This window comes from Chaetura pelagica, unplaced genomic scaffold (assembly GCF_000747805.2).
Source record: "Chaetura pelagica isolate M959 unplaced genomic scaffold, ChaPel_1.0 scaffold116, whole genome shotgun sequence".
Taxonomy (NCBI): domain Eukaryota; kingdom Metazoa; phylum Chordata; class Aves; order Apodiformes; family Apodidae; genus Chaetura; species Chaetura pelagica.
Window position 1 is genome coordinate 3,086,531 of NW_009953655.1, and position 13,139 is coordinate 3,099,669.

The 13,139-nt window shown below is 36.4% G+C and overlaps 1 protein-coding gene across 1 annotated transcript in view; it reads right to left on the reverse strand.

The window, feature by feature from the left end:
• The window catches only part of POLN (polymerase (DNA directed) nu), a 90,524-nt gene that overhangs the window by 70,245 nt on the left and 7,140 nt on the right, over positions 1-13,139 (reverse strand). The window contains exons 3-9 of the mRNA XM_010000244.1: positions 11,320-11,805; positions 10,647-10,837; positions 8,770-8,882; positions 5,886-6,031; positions 2,386-2,454; positions 890-950; positions 616-680 (exon numbers count right to left, since the gene is read on the reverse strand). Of these exons, the coding sequence (XP_009998546.1) occupies positions 616-680; positions 890-950; positions 2,386-2,454; positions 5,886-6,031; positions 8,770-8,882; positions 10,647-10,837; positions 11,320-11,805 (1,131 nt within the window). The remainder of the gene's footprint in view (positions 1-615; positions 681-889; positions 951-2,385; positions 2,455-5,885; positions 6,032-8,769; positions 8,883-10,646; positions 10,838-11,319; positions 11,806-13,139) is intronic.

The window sequence follows — 13,139 nt, forward strand, 5'->3', positions numbered from 1 at the left end:
ATTCATCAGAGTTGGAAGTGACCTCTGGATCTAAAGCAGGATCCCCTAGAGCACATTACTCAGGGCTGCATCCAGACAGGTCTTGAATATCTCCAGAGAAGGAGACTCCACAGCCCCCCCAGGCAGCCTGTCCCAGGGCTCTCTCACCCTCACCAGAAAGAATTTTTTCCTCATATTTAAATGGAACTTCCCATGTTCCAGCTTGTGCCTGTTGCCCCTCATCCTGTCACTGGAAACAACAGAAAAGAATCTGGCTCCAGACTCTTATACAGAAAGGAATATCTGTCACTTCTCAGGAAGATGGTTACTGATAACTGTTCATTCAGAAAGAGCAATTACAGTTTTTACTCTACAACGCAAAAGGACCTGTGCATTTTGGAAATCAATCTCAGTTCTGGGGCAAGACTAAGGAAGCAAGTGTCCCTTTTCAGCTTGCCTAAATAAACATGCAAATATTGTTCTTTACAATTATAAAATAAAAATACTAGAGACTCCAAATTGTCCTGTCAAACATGACAAAACAAAAAGATACCTCCTCTTTTTAATCAGTTATCTCCAGTAGAAGCAAAAAATTATCTTACAATTCCCAAGAGAAAAAATAAAGACAAAATTTACCCCCAGAATCTCTGACGTTTTTTTCATTTCTTGTTTGTTCACATGTATTTTGTGGGTTTCCATCACTGTAAATATAATTATAAACTGAGAACACTTAAAACTGACAGTTTTGATCTTAGATGCTTCTTAGACTAAAAAACAGAATCTCAAACTCAAAAAGTTGTTATCAGGCTAGGATAACATGTAGTAGTCTCAAGTAAAACATGCTACGAGATCATAGTCATCAGTTGTCTGAAAATGGTGATGATTCATGTTTGGAACTGAACTTTCATACCTGCCAGAATTTTGATAAGTGGAAGCTCTAATGTGCAAAATAATTTCCACAGGCCTTGAACCTGTAAAGCAAGATACAAATACATCAGCCAATTTTAATCTTAAAACATAGAGCAGTGACATTATATGGTTCCATTTTCCAGTAAGCAGTATTTCACTTTCTGTAAAATCCCTTTTTATTTGACAACACTGTTTATAGGATTAAATATGATTTAGTCTGAATTATAGTATCCAAATACTGCAGTCCATTATCACTTCATTCTGTGGGCAGTTGTAATACACTTGTACAGGAATAGTAATAAAATAATGTGCATACTGTATTTTTCTAAACAGTTTATTTTTAGAGCCAGTTCCGTTATAATAGGACATGCTTTTATCCCGTTTTCTTTATTCAATTGAACAGTTAAGCAATGATTCAGAATTCATAATTTTGTTTTTATTAGGAAAAAAAAAAAGAAAGATGATGGGGTTATGCACCCAATTTATTTGCAAGGAGCAGCAGAAAGCCTGTTTTTTCACTAACCACTGAAGCAATTGGTCGGCAACACTTGTCTAAAAACTTCTGCAAACTGGTTCTCAGAGTTTCTGTGCCTTTGATGATTCCTTGTTTCCTTCCTTCACAGACTGATTCATCATACTGCTGGACCAGATTAATATGGTTCCATCAACTAATGGTCTAAGCCCTACACGTGATACCATCAATTTCAGGGAGAACCCCTAGGATTCTATGATGTTATTTCCACCAGAACGTGAGCATGTCCCTAAATTCTGACACTTCCCAGGTATATGATTACAGGTAGAAAACAAACAAAAATTCCTCCAGATTTCTTGAGATGCATTTTGAACTGCAATACAGGCTAAAATATAATAAAATAGTTCACATGGAAGGTACCTACAACAACCATAAGTCCAACTGTCTGACCAATTCAGGGCTGAACAAAAGCTAAGGGCCTTGTCCAAATACCTCTTAAACACTGACAGGCTTGGAGCGTCATCCACCTCTCTGGGAAGCCCATTCCAGTGTTTGACCAGTGCTTGTCTAACATAACCCAGAGCAACAAATATGCTGAGAGATTTTATACACAAGGAATATGTTGAAAAATCCCAGCTACACTCTGTTTAAACTCTGTTAACACTTTTTAGACTATTTCCTTAAACTTTAAAATACCAAAAGAAAAGTCATGATATTCTGAATATTTCCTGTTCTTCGAATCTTCATTTAAAAATTTAGTTACCTGTCACAGAGGAAAAGTTTCTTCTAAAGATTAACCTTGAGACACTATACTCATTTCCTCCTTCTGGAAAATATGGCAAACTTGAATGGGCAACTTTATTTATTTTTGGTTTACAGTTGACTAGCACTGTAAATGAGTAAGGATTGAAGCCTTCTATTTAACTTGAGTAGAGATTCTGATTTGAATGAGAAGCACATCACTAACTCTTTAATCCATTATAACCTCAGAAGTTATATCTGAGTGACTACTTTTTATATCTTACCTGCAAATCATGAGCAAGGTCCATCATTACATTATAAAGCTTATCCAAGTTCACAGCTAAGTTTTGATACTGACATAAATAAAATAAAAAAAGGTTTTAATGCTAACATACAAGTATTTAGAATACCTATTTCAAGAAAGAAATACAGAAATATACAATTACATCTTCTAGTCTCTTGTTGTATTTAACATTTTTTTAATGTTCTTAGACCTCTGACAGTCAAACAATTCACAGAGCACTACAGACCATGAATATTCAAGATTTTACCTGTTCCTATATTTACACTTTGCGCAGACCAAGTATGGAAAAATAGTATCACTATGCTACCTTTAACATTGAAGTCACAATTCTATTACCACTTATAAAATGAGGAATTTTCTTGGTCCTATCAGTACTGTTCTGTGCCTGAACTATTCACTTCCTTCCCTTCTCATCCAGACGTGCTCTGCACAGAGCCATGCCACCTCATTCAGTTGGCTAGAAGACCATTTGGAAATGCAAACAGACACAGATTACGATCCTTACCTCCAATAACATGATCAGTAAAATAGATCTAATGTCAACCTATTAAATTTGTTTATCAGGCTAATACACAAAATGTAAAAAATAAAGTGCTGCCTTCCATTACTAAATTCCTGTGAGGAAAGATGAGGATCTGAAAAATGCTGCAGATGTAGATTTTCTTTCCTGCGGCCTGGATCTTCAATGATGACTGAACAATCAAAATTATGGAATAAATTTACATCCCAGCCTGTAATGGCAAAAACAGCAGCCCTGTCCTGTAAAATTCCTGCATCACAAACCATAGAACCCAGGACAGCATTCCAGAGGACTAAATTAATGAGCTTGCATGTCCATTGCTTCTTCCCCAAGAACCACATACTGGTCTGTGCTGGAGGCAGGAAAATAGGTTACATGGAATTAAGTATAACATGTTATGATAGTTCTTAGGTTTTTTATGTAAAACAGTTATATTAAACTAAGGATTATTTGTGTAAAAAGTTGTTGACAAATACTTCAGTTACATCCTCAGGAGTGTTTATCAATGCAGTATTGGAGCAACTTGGTCACAATACTTTAAGACAGACATTAAAAAATGACAAATAGGTTAAAGAAGAGAACCACAAATAATAATAAATTTAGAAAACATGACCTACAGAGAAAATTTATTTGGTTTATTTAGTTTAGAAGACTAAGCTGAAGGAGGAGAACATGACAGTGAGAATTTGTTTAATGGAACCTGCTTAACCTGCAGACAGCAACATTTTTCATGAGGTTAGACTAATGGATAGTCTAGGTTTTGATTGCTTAACCTTGATTGCTCCTGGTTGTGTTTCTAGGGAGAGAGGGTTGGCACGGACTGAGGCACCAGTACATCTAAACTTTTGCTCCTGTGTCCTCACAGTGCACGAGTCAGCGGCCAACCAACGGGTAAATATAACCCATCCTCCAAGCAGGGTATAAAAATCTGCCTTGTACACAAGACTCACAATCCAAGCATACTGTTTGTAAAACAGCCCCATTATTTGAAGAAAAATAGAAGTCTGGAACAAAAACATTACAGCAGATGCAGAGTGACAAGAGCAATGCTTCACCCATTATTTGATCCAAACAGAATACAGAAGGAATCCAAATTACTTGTTACTGCACAAACACAACAGAATCAGATCTGATTGAAAATTAGTTTATATTATGACAAATCAGAACACATTATTGCTGCAGAGGCATGCATTTTGGTACACAGTTGGGGAAGAACCATTGGAGCACCTTTAGCATATTGGTCCACCTAATTTTTAAGAGATGAGAAAATGATCCTTTTTAGTGAGCCTTTTGGTACAGCACCAAATTTACAGACCAGCAGCAAATAGCACATATTCTGTGCTAGAGAGGTGTGTGGATGAGTCGTAAGCTACCGAATAAAATAGCAGTCATTCCAGGTACTACATCAGGTGGATAAGACCAGTACAATAGAGAAGGAGCTTAACTGAAGTAGTGGGGCACAAGACACATGATTATCACGTGGCTTGGATCCATATGGATCCAGATAACTGTTAGGAACCTAGCAGCCAAGTCAGAGCAAGAAGGCTGAAGAGATAAATAAACCTGGCAAAGAGCTAAGATTCACAAGAAGAACTAAGAAAACAGAGAAGCTAAAAATAAAATAGGAGAGTCTAGAGAACAAATTAATTCGATAAAGAATGGGGGAAGGGAAATCACAGGATGTTAGAGGGACACAAACTGGGACTTGAGTGAACAAGTCAGCATAATGGCACTGGAGATTGTTGGGGCAAGGAAGCAAACTAGACTTGAAGTAGAGCAGGAAGGAAATAAGACTTCAATATTTAACTCAGAGCTGGGAATCAGGATGACAACATTGATAAATGGTAACTAAGAATAGATGTGATACATGAAGAACAAAAGACTGAGTCAAGCTGAGGAAAGAGACAAGACTAAGGATGCTGACTCACAAAAGGGGCATCAAATGTAGACATAACTGGCAAGTTTATAGCTTCTGCCTGTTTGCCTGTCCACTCCTTACACTAACAGCTTAATTAATGAAGTAGCTTCTGAACAATTGCAGTCCACAAATAGTGTTTTAAAGTAAATTGGCTGTTTTTTGCAGAAACATCTGTACTGATGGATATGTGCTGATGTGACTGACCTCTCTCCATGCTCTAAGCCCACTTGATGTCTGTGAACTTGTACCCTAGAAGCCCTATAATCACGTAATAACACTTGTGTCTGAACAAGCAAGGCTTCTGAAAAGTGAGTTATTATTTTTTTTTAATCCATAATTTAGGTGGCTGCACATCTATTTTTATCATTCAAACCACCACTGAAGGCTAATGAGTCCAAAGTATATCCCCATGGTCCAAAACACAAATACTTAAATTTTGTAACATTGAGTAAGTTTCAACGGACAGTAACACACTCCTATAGTGCCTAGAATAACTTCTCAAAAAGTTAATCACGCATTCTTATTAAGAATTAAAATAAAATTCACAGTTTTTTTCATACACATGCTGGAAGGTTCACATTTCAGTCCCCTACTGTCCATCAGCCTATAAGGTGGTATCTTCACCAGCTGTGAAATTCAGCAAAATCGTTAAAAACAATTAACTAAATACAGGTTCACCGGAATTAAAGAACATGGCATTAGACATTTTGGAAAGAAAAGCTGGAAATCAGTTTATAGGGAGATAGCAAGAAGATCTGATAATATATTAATTTTGTTACTGAATTTTGTGGTTTTGAAGCAGAATTTTACAGCTGTTCCTTGGAGAATATGATCACATCTTGGTAGAATGCAGTGACCACTTCACTTCTCCCCTTTCTTTGAAATTATATTTCTAACAAGTAGTATTAATATAATAATTTTCCTCCATCAGAAAAGCATTACCTAGAATATTTTTTGCAATATTTTGAAAGTAAAAGCAATTCTTGCATAATTTCCTTCCCCTTTTAACCCAACTGCAAACAATTCAAAACAAACTACTTACTGATGAATTTCTCAAAGTGCCTGCATCTGTATTTCCTGTTCCCATAGAAAAATACTTCTGTATTAAACACTGAAAAGAGGGAACTGTGTCGCTGGGGTTTATCAGCCAGGCTGCAATCCTTGGATCTAGCACAACACTATCAGCAACTACAAAAGTAAGTTATTTCTGACAGTGAAAACAGTTAAATTACCTCCCACGCTGAGAAATACCCCTAAAATTTTGCTCATCTTTCCTGTAGACACAGAAATAGACAAGCATTTACACTATGAAAATGTTACATATTGAATTTGCAATTGTGACAAATAGTATCATGACTACATAGGAGCAAGTTGAATACTGAATATTTTTTAAGAGGGTTGTTTTGTGGGTTTGTTTTTTTGTTGGTTTTGTCTCTCTTTTTTTCCAAGTTTTAAAATGTAAACAAAACTTTGGTTCTTAAGATTTACAGTAAAAGCCTCTCTTATTACTGAAAAAATTCAAATTTAATTTTTTCTTGTGTCTTCCTCTGTTGCTATAAAGTTGGTTGATAACCACAAAACTGCTATTGGAGGCCAAAGGGGAGAAGAATTAATTCTTAGCAATCAGACTTCTGAGATCTTTAACATATATATGAATTCACACATGGCTGCACAATGCATTGTTCACAAAAATTAGAACCTTTTATCTATAGCAGCCTTTTGCTTACACTGCACTTTCTCTCATGTTCACATAGCAAACAGCACTAGGCTTGCTCCATCCTATGGATCATTTCCCTCTTAACCACAATCTCAATTCATGCATTGTAGTATATATATATATAGCTGGAATATATATATATATATATATATATACAGTGCTGGGGAGAACTCCATGCTACACAGCCTTACAAGCTCAGTTACCCACAAGCAAACTTAAATGCCCATAATACAAGTTACAGCTGTAGGACTATTCTAAAGAGAATCAGGCTTATTCACATCCACTGATAAAACTCAGAAAGGCAGACAAGTCTTGAAAAACTCCAGAGAACGAGACTCCACAACCTCTCTGGGGACCCTGTTCCAGTGCTCTGTAACCCTCACAGTAAGGAAGTTCTTCCTCATGTTGAGGTGGAACATCCTGTGCTCGAGCCAAAATCCATTGTCCCTTGTCCTATCACAGGGCACAAGCTGTCCCTGCCTTCTTGATGCCCAGCCCTCATATATTTACAGACATTAATTAGATCCCCCCTCAATCTTCTCCCTAGACTGAAAAGCCCCAGGTCTCTCAGGCTGTCCTCATATGACAGATGTTCCAATCACTTAATCATCCCCGTAGCCCCCACTGGACTCTCTCAAGTAGATCCCTGTCCCTCTTAAAATGGGAAGCCCAGAACTGGACACAACTCTCCAGATGTGGTCTCACCAGGGCCAAATAGAGGGGGAGGAGAACCTCCCTTGATCTGCTGGACACACTCATGATACCATTGGCCTTCTTGGCTACAAGGGCACATTGTTGTCCCATAGATAACTTGTTGTCTAACAGGTCTCCAAGGTCCTTCTCCATGGAGCTGCTCTCTAGCAGACCAGCTCCTAACCTGTACCAGTGCATTTTGTCATTCCTTCCCATTTTTGGTAGCTCACTACCCCTTTCTCTGAATGCAAACAGTTATTCACCTTAGGAGCCAACAGATGCAAAGGAACTACTTAAAAAATTGTTTCAAGGATACTCTCTTTACAGTAGCTGTAAGAGAGTCTTTCTGTGAATGAAAGGACAGTCTTAGCTTCAGAATCATGCAGTTCAAGAAACTATATCAAACTCTGCATTCAAAGTTTGGATGTGTCCACAGGAGTTCCACTGCAGGAAGTTGGCAACTGTAACAGACAGATTTGCCATGGACTCCAATGACACACTGAAGAGGCTGACTAAGCAACACAGCCTCACTGAGGGGCAGTAACAGTTGGCAGTTGATGGCTGTTGAAAAATGCCCAGAGGCCTCAGGAAGGCTCTGCCTAATGAGATGCTGGCCATTCACAAGCTCATGACTGTATGAAACGCACACCGATTTTTCTAACAACAACTACTACATCTTACCAAGGATACTTGGAAGAAGAGAAACCTGTTACCAAATAGTTCACTGAGATACCCCGAAGATCCTTTTCTCCTATCTTTATTTACAATGAGAACAGTCTCTAGCCAAAAAAAACAATGAAGAACCAACACCCCTAACCATCCATCCATTTATCCCTTCCTTCCCAAAGAAAATGTTCACCTAAGGTGAGGGTAGCAGTAATGAGTTACAGCCACCAATTCAGTACTGGAAAAATAATAACATGTTCAAGGTGAGGAAAAGGCACATATGGAACTGAAATAGAACAAAGCTGGAAGCAGTGAAGCGAGAACAGGATCAAGCTGGGATAAAGTTCGTTCTGCTGATATAAGCACTCTTTCCTGAAGATTATGAAATGCTATTCAAGTCCTGTCCTTTGACTGCAAAACATCAGTGGCAAAGCGTGCCATATTTTTATGAAGATCCACTCAAGTGATGTCTGATAACTCTGAGCACCTCTGGAATTTATTTCAGCCTTTCCTCTTCAGCAGAGAAAGGGAACATGAAACATGAAACATGAAGCAGTTTGACATTTTCAGCCACAGTCAGGACTGTGTTGAGAGCTTTTGTTTTAGCTGGAAGCTATCCTTAAATTATTCAAGGATTTGATCTCTACCCTGAGAATACACCATCTTGACATGCCTAGCCTCTGGTCACAACCCACCCAAGAAGCATGTTCTTTTCCATGGTATTAAAACTCCATTTTCCAATATATTACTTAATCGCCAATGTAGTTACTTCTACACCCTGTAATTTTAACAGAAACATCAAAACCACAGAGATTACAGGTTTAGGTCACAGATTAGATTAGATAGTTACCTTGTTTCCAGCTAATTTCATTACCATAAACTTGAAGTAGAGTCCTCAGGAAATCTTTAGCGTTGAAGCAAATAATCGGAACTTTGCAATGTAGCATTTGAAACAACACTTGCCTGCACAAGAAGTAGTTTGTTAACACACCCTACATTGCTACTAGAATTAGTGCTTCTATTTACTTTATACTTAATTATCAACTAATACAAAACAGTTAACAAAATACATTTGTTTATTCCTGTAAGAACAGAATATTGTATTTTAATATTAACACCTGAAGTTTCATTCTGTAATGAATTAAGTGTCCTAGAAGATATACCCTAACATGCATTGAGAAAACAAATCATTATTTGACACTCAAAAGTAAACGCAATCTTAATCTGAAATAGCAACTGGCATCCCTGTAATACCTTAATATACCAAATAAGATCACACAGGCTTCTGTCTGAATTAACATAGTATTGTAAAATAATTATTTAAAAGTCACTAGACAATCTGAATTGTCATAATGGCCTACTGCTACTATGCTATTTAAATCTAGCATGCTTCATCTTATGTCACATATTTCCATTCTTTCTGAAAATGTCTGTATTTCCCACATCCATGTTATTTGAAATAGATTTTACCAATTAAAAATACTAGTATATAGATTTTACTAATTGTGTCATATTTTTTAATGAGCTCTCGTTTTGGCAACTTCTTTTTATTTTTTATTAGGGCTTTCAAGTTTATCTATCTTTGGTGACCACAGTATCAAGTTACTGGGCAAATTAGAAACTGAGTAGATCATAAAGTATTATTATACACAGTGTAGATTCAGTATTAAATAACTGCATCATTCTTACAAGATATAATTAGCATTTAGAGTAAACCTTTGGGTAATACACTTACTCAACTTGTTTATTCTTGTATTTTTACTGTTCCCATGTACTTGCTTTATTGATAGGTTATTTTCAGTTCTGTACAACCTATATTCAAACTAACAAGCTATTAAACTAGTTGTCATGTAATTCCAATATTAAAGCTGCTGAAGTGATTTGTTCAAAGTCATAGTAGAGCAGTGGCAGAGATGCAACTAACAACCAAGTTCAGCATCTTGAAAATGAATGCTTTATGATTTTATGACCCCAAATCAGCAATTTCCTATAAAGCAGTTGTTTCTGAAAGCTAGAAAATAGTCTGAATTAGTTTTAACATGTGACTTATATCTTAGAATCAGACTCAGCCCTCATTCCTCCCTTTGTGGTATCCAATTTCAAAGTTAATAGTAAGAAATAAAAATTCTTTTAGTTATGCTGCCTGGAAGTTTAAAATATAATTGAATGTTTTTTAAGTTTCAGTTCAACCATTAAGCAGATACATAAAGCACTTTAAAAACTGATATTGCAATTTTGACATACCATTATTGCTGAATGTAATGAAAACTTCACTCAGGATCTCAAAAGCCATTAAAAAAGCCTATTGTGCTCCAAAATTAAACTTATTACCAGAGCTCAGACAGGATGTTTATCATAATAACAACCATCAAAAATATACTAGGCAGCTCAGGAATGGGAAGATAAGATACAAGAAAGACCTATTTTGTGGAGTCATATAGCTGCAAGCTGCTCATTAAGGACTTCTTGGTGCATGTAAACAACTCCTACGAGAATTCCAACCTAGCTCTGCAGAGTCGCAGTTAGTGATATGCTGAGTCCAAAGGAAGGGTCTATTCTTATTTCGTTTATATTAGCCCAAGCTTGACACAAAGCTAATACAGCTCATATGAATTCAATTAGCTTGATGTGTAAGGAGATTAAAACGATGCCATGTAACTAACAACATTGTTGCTATAAGCACATGTAAAGCAAAACAGTATTTTTTTTTTTGCTACATGCTCTCACCAAGCAAATTTCTTGTGAGCTTGCTGTTCCTGCTCCCAAAGAGATGACCACTCAGATTTTAAATAAATTAATTTATCATTTTCATTAGCAGCGCTCCGGGTACAGTCTGTTGAAGAGTAACTGGGTGGACAAGATTGATCCATCTGATTCTTCACTAAGACAACAACTCCTTTTACAGATGAGGTTAAGGCCTGCTAAGCATAATAACAATAGTGTTTCCTCTGACAGATTTGATGTAATCCTCTAAAGAAAACTTCCCAAATATTTCACAATATGAAACCTATTATGCATACCAGAGTAACTGTCCACACCATTGACAGAGTAGACACGCATGCAAGTATTTCACCCTTAAAATAAAAATCCACAGTGACAGACACAGTACAAAGCAGGAAAATATATTCTAGTTGAGACAGTCCCACTTGAAGTATACAAATGCCTGTTCAGCCCAAACAGTTTCATTTTCCTTAAGTTTTAGTTGATAATTAAAAATAAAATATAGTCAAAAGTATTAAGGTTCACCTAATTTTATTTTTAGATTTTGCTAAGCAATAATATACAAAATTGGTCCAGATTCTACTCTCCCAATGAACATGGTTTTTACATTTATCAGTCATATGCACAGTTCAAACCATTCTATAAAACTGACTCTAAACAAAACACATCATTCACTAACCTGCTCTGAGTTGAGCTGTGAGGAACCATCTTGAAATATCATGGTAGTTACGAAAGCCACTGCCTGTTTTATAGTTGCCAGCAATTCTTTTTTTTCTTCAGATCCCAAACTCCTGGTATCACAAGGATAACTTTCAGTAGAATCTGTTTGTCCAGAAATATAGCTGTATCTTCTTTCATGTGAAGAAGAGCAGGTCTTCACAGGTAATTTTTTTGCTTTCTTTGAACACCTAGGCAAATCTTGCTTTCTTTTACAGGGAGTAGCTATATTCTTTTCACCTTCCTTCAGGTTTTTTGCTTCTACTGAAAGATTTCTTTCTCTATATCCCCACGTTGGCAAGTCTAAATCCTGGTGATATCTTGCTACTTTGGTATCTCGACAGCAAAGAGTTTCAGCAGCAGGTACTGTCCTGACTATCTGACCAGCAGTATTTTTTTCAGAGCCAGCAGATGTTTTTAATAAGGCAATAACAGAATCATTACTCTCCTGGAAAAATTGAAAATTTTTATGTTAACCAATTATTCAACTTATTAGGAGAAATAGAAACAAGCACACATCAGTTACTTTACATAAGCTTTGAAGGATGTGCTAGCCTATGAAAAAAAAGTTGTTAATAATAACAAAGCAAAGACTAAATTTAGGGGAACCACATCACATAAAACAAAATTCAAGTATTTATCAGTAAAGATTATTTTATGTTTTATTATTTACATACAACACACTAAAATGGCAAATTAACAACTGTAAGATGCATCTAGTCCAGTAGCCTGGCTTCCTCAGTGACCAGGTTATTATTAGAAATTACCATTTCTACCTTTAGCTTCAATACTCAGCTGTTTTCATGACAGCTTAGTTTGTTAAAGAACTTCTGGCAATGGACCATAACGATGGCTTTAGAAATTAAAGCACACGGACACAACCAGATCTCCACCAACTTTATCAAACCACTTAGAAGACTGGAAGACATAACCCAAATATATATGAAAGTCACAATGAAAGCATCACCAGCCATGTAAGTATTACATTCTATTATTTAACTCACTACACCCAGAACAACTTTTGTAGTCCAGGTAATTCCTGGATCCCATTACAGCACCATGCTAATAGAAAGCTGTAAGCAAGAAGTTGCACGGTAATGTCATGATTCTACTCCTTCATCCTCGATTTCTTTCTGAAATTCCCTTGGTATACTACTGGCCCTAGTATTTTCCTACTGTTTATTTTGTTAGATTCTTCAAAATCTCTTCAGCTGAGACAGATCTTCTGTCTTGATTTCATAAACAAGGACTCTGGAATGGCAACCAGCAACTTTTCCAAGATTCTCCAAGGTAACTGTGTGTTTAACTATTTACAGATACAGAGAGTTGTATCTTCCCTCAATACTCTTACGTTTTGATCATGAGCAGGTCTTATAGGAGCTGACAAATTTTCAGCTCCTGAGGCTTTTGAAAAAATGATGTATTGTTAGTGATGCATCTGCAAGTTGTTTCTCAAAGTTTTTGGACTACATACATTATTGTGTATTTACATTTAAATTGCTTGAATGAGTCAACTATAAAATCATACAAATTCTGTTAAGTTCAGCTTTTTGAACTTATGAACTTCATGACTTTTTTTAGCAGCCTCCTTCATACTGTCACTTAGCCATGCTTCTTTTTCCTGGACAGATTTTAGTATTCCTCTTAAATTTCCAATATTCTGTTTTGAATAAATCCCTATACTACCTACAAATGTTTTGGTTTTGGAGGGGAAATTCCCTGTATTTTCTTTTAAAAGCTTCTTCATTTTTATGTAATTTCCTTTTTTGAAATGAGGCATTC